General features: G+C 29.2%; 1 protein-coding gene across 1 annotated transcript in view; it reads right to left on the bottom strand.

The window, feature by feature from the left end:
- Nucleotides 1-1,000, bottom strand: part of LOC107609676 (anthranilate N-methyltransferase) — a 3,537-nt gene extending 2,537 nt beyond the window's left edge. Inside the window, exon 1 of the mRNA XM_016311690.2 lies at nt 471-1,000. Within this exon, the coding sequence (XP_016167176.1) occupies nt 471-898 (428 nt within the window). The 5' untranslated portion in view covers nt 899-1,000. The remainder of the gene's footprint in view (nt 1-470) is intronic.

The following is a 6,656-nucleotide window of genomic DNA, read 5'->3' as shown; positions in this document are numbered from 1 at the left end:
AACCAATAATCATATTTTTTTATATGTAATTTTATATTTAAAATATAATTTTTATTTAATTTTTCATTAGTTTTCACTCTTGGGCTGAATGGAATCCTATACCTAAATCTGTTAATAAAAAATAGAAAAAACTTTTATTGTAGATAAAAACTCAGGTGAAGTCGACTTCACGTGAAGTTGATATTTGAGAGCCGTTAGATGAAAATTTAGTCAAATCAGTTGAATCATCTAACGGCTCTCAGGGTGAAAACTCAGGTGAAGTCCACTTTACGTGAAGTTGATACCTGAGAGCCGTTAGATGAAAATTTAGTCAAATCAGTCAAATCATCTAATGACTTTCAGATATCAACTTCACGTGAAGTCGATTGCACCTGAGTTTCCACGTTTATTGTACCACTAGACGGTTATTTTAATTTAGCCCTAGCAGGATTAATTAAATATTTACTATAAATTTTTCATAAATGACACACCAGCTTTCGTAGAAGACTTTATCAAGAGACAGCAACAATGAGGGTCCCAAAGACACACCATCAGCATCACTCACAAAACATTTGGAACAAGGTGCGAGGCTATACAGCCTCTGATGCAAGTTATTAGGGTTTTCTGGATGTTCAACAACCGAACAACGCAGTAATGAGTGACTTGCAAGAAGCCTAAGAAGACGATCCAACATTGATGCTGCTTCAGGGTTGTTGGCTCCAATGTGGTCCACAATGTCTTTTGCTGAAAGCTTTGCACCTTCGCCTGCTTTGGCCATGATGTCAAATACACCAAGCTCAATTGTGGTCCTCACAGCCATTGGAACCACAACTGAACATGCCATTTTTGCAATCAAGAAGCCATCTTCTTCTTGTTTCTCAAGTTTCACATCGAAATCGCTTGATGCAACAAAACCCATATGTGAATTCGGAAAGGAGAGAAACTAGATGGTGGTGTGTAAGTGGCTTATGGTAGTTTTAAATGTGTATTATGAACTCAGTTTGATTTGCTTGGTTCATGATATGTGGCGTTCGTGTATATATATAATGCGATGTCAATGAATGCTATATTATTTTATTTTGTTCCATATAACTCGTGAGGCACGGTTTAACTAATTAAATACCATTATAAGAATTTAGAGTATATATAATATTCAAATTGTTTAACAATCATTTATGCCTTTCACTTGTCATGTGTGTTAGATGTATAACCATTAATGTTGCCTTCTCCCATCAGCTTAAGCTTTTGGGATGAGTGGTTTCATAACATGGTATCAGAGCTCTATGTCCGAAAGGTCAAGAGTTCGATCCTTGGTGAACCCCAAAAGTGGCATAAGGCAAATAAAAGAGAAAAGAAGGCCTATGCAAAATCAAACAAACCCAAAAGAGGCTCTTGTTTGAGGGGGAGTGTTAGATGTATAACCATTAATGTTGCCTTCTCCCAATGTGGAATTGAATGGTGTGAATCAAATTAAAATCAGTCTGATAATCTAATATGATCTCTACCTCATTTTTTTCTATTTTTTTTATAAATTTAAAATTATTAATATCTTTCAATTGAGGGAGAGAGAGATTGAGTGTGTATCTCACTGTATCCGTACCTAGGAACTCTTTTAAATAAACTATACAAATTCAAAGAGCTTAATTAAAAATTAATTTTTATAATCAAATTCAATTAATTTTTTAGTTTATAATTTGTTACTATATGTACACTCTCTCCTTTTATATCTATTTTCTTTTTTTTTTATTTGAAATTATATTTAAACTCCACCTATACTATATAGCTAACTCAGATAAAGGAAAAATATTATGTTACACTTTCGACAGCCAAGATAAAATCTCTAATAATTTTCATGACATAGATCAAACAAATTATTGTATTAAAGTTAGGTTATTGTTTGAAAGCAATGCATTAATGGTTCAAATATAATGTCAAATGAGCAAGAATCACGGTACTAATACTCGAATATAGGAATTTTTTTATTTATAAAATAAAAAAATTATTATTTTCTCCAACATGATTTTTGGACTTTAATTCGTCAAATACGATTTTTTTTTTTTTTTTTGCATTTAAGCCAGACTCCAGGCAAACTCTTTAAAAATTGGTAAGTTCGCCTAACTCCCGGCGAACTTCCTTTTAATTTTTTTTAAATCAGCGTTTTTTATTCCATTATCAACATCTCCAAATAATATATAGATCTACAAACAGTATATAGAAGTACACAAAAATACACGGACTTATTCCATTGGGAATTATATTTTTTTTAATTTATAATTAAAAAAATCCTTGTTAAATATGGCTTATTCCGGTATACCTATGTATTTTTAGAGACGATAACAATGGTTGCCATTGTTAAATATAGCTTATTTTTAAAATTAATTATTTAAAAGTTGATTTGTGATACTATTTACCAGAAAATCAGTTTGAGTCCCTTTTTCGAAAAAAAAGAAGATGGATATAAGTATTTAATGTCTTTTTATTTAATTTAAAATTTTAATTTTAATATTTTTAAGTTTTTCATATGATACTTTCTTTTAGTTAGTTTTATATTTGGAAGGATAAATAGAATTTTAGATTCAGCCCAACTATACATTCAAGTATTTTGGTATCCAAGTTCAACAAGTAGGCCCAAACTCAACAAAAACTACTTTTATTATACTAGCGTGCATATACAAACGTTTTAATAACGCTTCTACGTCTTCGTTTCGTCTTTCAATTCTTCTTTTTTCTTCTTCGCTTTCCCCCTTCTTCGTCTTTGCATTCCTTCTTCTTCTTTACGTTATTCTTCTTTCTTTTTCTTCGCGTTCCTTCTTCTTCTTTGCTTGTTTTCTCTTTATCGTAATTTTTTTATTGTTGCATGCTGGTTGTGTTTTTTCTTTTTTTTTTCCCTTTTAATTGAAGTTCATTTGGATTCAGAAATAAACCGAATTTGGTTCAGATTTGGTGAATACTTAATAGTAGTATCAGGTGAACCTAACTCAATTCACTACAACATTTTGGGTCTATGGCCACGGTTTTTTTTGTCACGGTAAAAAACCGTGACCATAGACCCTCTATGGTCACGGTTTTTTAGGGTGACAAAAAAAAAAAGCTATAGCCACGGTTTTTTTGGAAAGGGTGACCATAGAGTATCTATGGTCACGGTTTTTTAAAAAAGGGTGGCCTAAAAGGGTCTATGGTCACGATTTTGAGGGGTGACCTAAAGGGGTCTATGGTCACGGTTTTTTACAGTGACCAAAAGGGGTCTATGGTCACGGTTTTTCAAAAAATGGTGACCTAAAAGGGTCTATGGTCACGGTTTTGGAGGGTGGCCTAAAGGGGTCTATGGTCACGGTTTTGGGGGGTGGCCTAAAAGAGTCTATGGTCACGGTTTTTGGGGTGACCTAAAGGGGTCTATGGTCACGGTTTTTTACAGTGACCAAAAAGGGGCTATGGTCACGGTTTTACAAAAAAAGGTGACCTAAAAGGGTCTATGGTCACGGTGTTGGAGGGTGACCTTAAGGGGTCTATGGTCACGGTTTTGGGGGTGGCCTAAAAGTGTCTATGGTCATAGATTTGGGGGTGGCCTAAAGGGGTCTATGGTCACGGTTTTATGTATTTTTAGAGACGATAATAATGGTTGCCATTGTTAAATATAGCTTATTTTTTTCATTTATAATTAAAATGGAAGACAATTTTATTTTAAAACAAATATATATATATATATAAGTATTAGTGTTTTTTTTTTAAAATTTTGTGGGAACAAATGTTCCCTTTTCCATCAATGTAGGTCCGTCCTTAGCTTGATTATATGCATGCAAACAATAAAGTGGGTGAGAATGAAGACAAGAGAATTAGATATTTTTGATTTAAACTATGGTATACAAAAAATATAAAATAAAAATGAGGTAGGCATTATTGTGGATAAAGAGTAGAAGAATGATATGGTAGATATAAAAAAAATAAGTGATCAAATGCTTATTATAAAATTTGTACTAAAAAAAGGTCTTTTTCATCTGATTAATTAACGTCTATGCACTACAAGTAGGTTTAGAAGGACATTATAAAAACATATTTTAAAAAACAACTAAAAAAATTTAATCTAAAACATATTATTGGGAGAAAAAATTTTTTAGAAAAAAATTTAAATGGTTATGTAGAAAAGAATGTGAATCGATATTCAAGAATTCATAGAGACCATAATTTTTGGGTCATTAATAATGAGGGTAAAATCATATTAGATTATTTTTCAATTTTTGATATTTTTATAACAAATATATACTTGCTTTAAAAAAAATATCTTATAATCTATAATAAGAGTGGCGTGACAAGTGCTTAAATCGATTTTTTTTTATTAAAAATGAAGAGTCAATTAAAAATTTTGTACTAATTATAAAATTAGGAGGCCACTCACATAAAGACGTCTAAAACGTCTTTTCTTAAAAATGTTTTCATGTTGTATTTTAATTGGTTTCTGTATAATTTATTCGATATTCCTCATCACATATTATTAAATTCCTCAAAATATTTTCTTTCCAAAAACAATAAAAAACATTTAATTTGGACTAAAACAAAAAAGATAATAGATTAACTATTAGATTTATTTTAAAAGATTATTTACATAAAAAAATATAGAGAAACTATTTTTTTAAAATTTTTAAGAACTAATTAATATTATATATATTTTGTTACACTACATTTAATTATAAAAATTTTATTTATTTCTAATACTTATATTAAAAATAAAAAAAATTAAATTAGTGAATCTTAATCTATAATATAATAATAATATAGTAATTATTTTATATATTGTACGAATATAAATTAATTATTTTTTTTAATAAAAATTTTAAGAGGTTTGAGCTTGTTATATATATATATATATATATATATATATATTTTGATGAATGTGATATATTTTTTTATGTATATAATCTTTTAAAAAAAATTTAATAGTTAATCTATTACCTTTTTTATTTTAGTCCAAATTAAATATTTTTTATTGTTTTTGGAAAGAAAATCTTTTGAGGAATTTAATAATATGTGACGAAGAACACCGAATAAATTATACAGAAACCAATTAAAACACAACATGAAAATATCTTTAAAAAAAGACGTTTTAGGCGTCTTTATCTGAGAATTTACCAATATAACTTAGAGTGTTTATCATAAATTTTTACATTTGAGTAAAAAATGAGAAAAGACATCAAAATAAAAAGCTAAGAACAAAGTGGTGACATATGAAAATTGAGAAATAAAAAAACTTCAAAGGTCAGATAAAAGAAGAAATAAAGTGGAAAAAAGATGTGGTAAGGTGTTTGTTGGTGTGAGAGCGAGAGCGAGAAAGAATGAAAAAGGAAAAAATAGGCAGTGATATGAAGCATGAGGTGAATATTAAAAAAAAAATTTAACAGAAAAAATAATTTTTAAAATTAATTATTTAAAAGTTGATTTGTGATACTATTTACCAGAAAATCAGTTTGAGTCCCTTTTTCGAAAAAAAAAGAAGATGGATATAAGTATTTAATGTCTTTTTATTTAATTTGAAATTTTAATTTTAATCTTTTTAAGTTTTCCATATGATACTTTCTTTTAGTTAGTTTTATATTTGGAAGGATAAATAGAATTTTAGATTCAGCCCAACTATACATTTAAGTATTTTGGCATTCAAGTTCAATCAAACAGGCTCAAACTCAACAAAAACTACTTTTATTATACTAGCGTGCATATACAAACGTTTTAATAATGCTTCTACGTCTTCGTTTCGTCTTCTAATTCTTCCTTTTTCTTCTTCGCTTTCCCCTTTCTTCGTCTTTGCATTCCTTCTTCTTCTTCGCGTTATTCTTCTTTCTTTTTCTTTGCGTTCCTTCTTCTTCTTTGTTTGTTTTCTCTCGATCGTAATTTTTTTTATTGTTGCGTGCTTGTTGCGTTTTTTCTTTTTTCTTTTTTTCCTTTTAATTGAAGTTCATTTGGATTCAGAAATGAACTGAATTTGGTTCAGATTTGGTGAATACTTAATAGTAGTATCAGGTGAACCTAACTCAATTCATAAATGAACTAAATTCGGTTTAGATTTGAACAAAAAGTAATAAATATTCAATCAGCAAGAAAAACACATTTCAATTCATTTCTGCATGCAAATGAACTCAATTAAACTAAAAGATGAACTGAATCTCTTAAAGAATAACAAATTTGGTGAATACTTAAAAGTAATATCAAGTGAACCTAACTTAATTCACAAATAATTATAAACCGAATTCGATTCAAATTTAAACAAATAGTTAAAAAATTCTTAAAGAAGAAGAGAGAGGAGCAAGAAGAAGAGGAGGAGAAGAAGAACATGCGTGTGCAAATTTAGAAGAAGAAGAAGGAGAAAGAGAAGGAGAAAGAAAAGGAAAAGGAAAGGCGTGATTTGAAAAGTTATTATAATAACTTGATTAGACTTGATTAAGTATTTTAATTGAATGTAGAGTTTTATTCTTTTAGATTTAGTTTGTTTTGAGACTATTAATTTTGTTTTTGTTGCCTAAACATCTCAAAAGAAAACAAAAAAAACCTAGCCGGTTATCCTGCATCAAAATGCAGTTCAAACTTCAAATTACATGCTTAGAATTGCTTCTTGCATCGTCCCAAATTTAGCTAACTTATCTACAACAGCTTCCCGCCAAATCCAATCAAACTGAACATCTCTCTGCCGA

Source organism: Arachis ipaensis, chromosome B07 (assembly GCF_000816755.2).
Source record: "Arachis ipaensis cultivar K30076 chromosome B07, Araip1.1, whole genome shotgun sequence".
Taxonomy (NCBI): Eukaryota; Viridiplantae; Streptophyta; class Magnoliopsida; order Fabales; family Fabaceae; genus Arachis; species Arachis ipaensis.
Note: the sequence above shows the minus strand (reverse complement) of the source record. Positions and strands in the feature narration are given on the sequence as shown.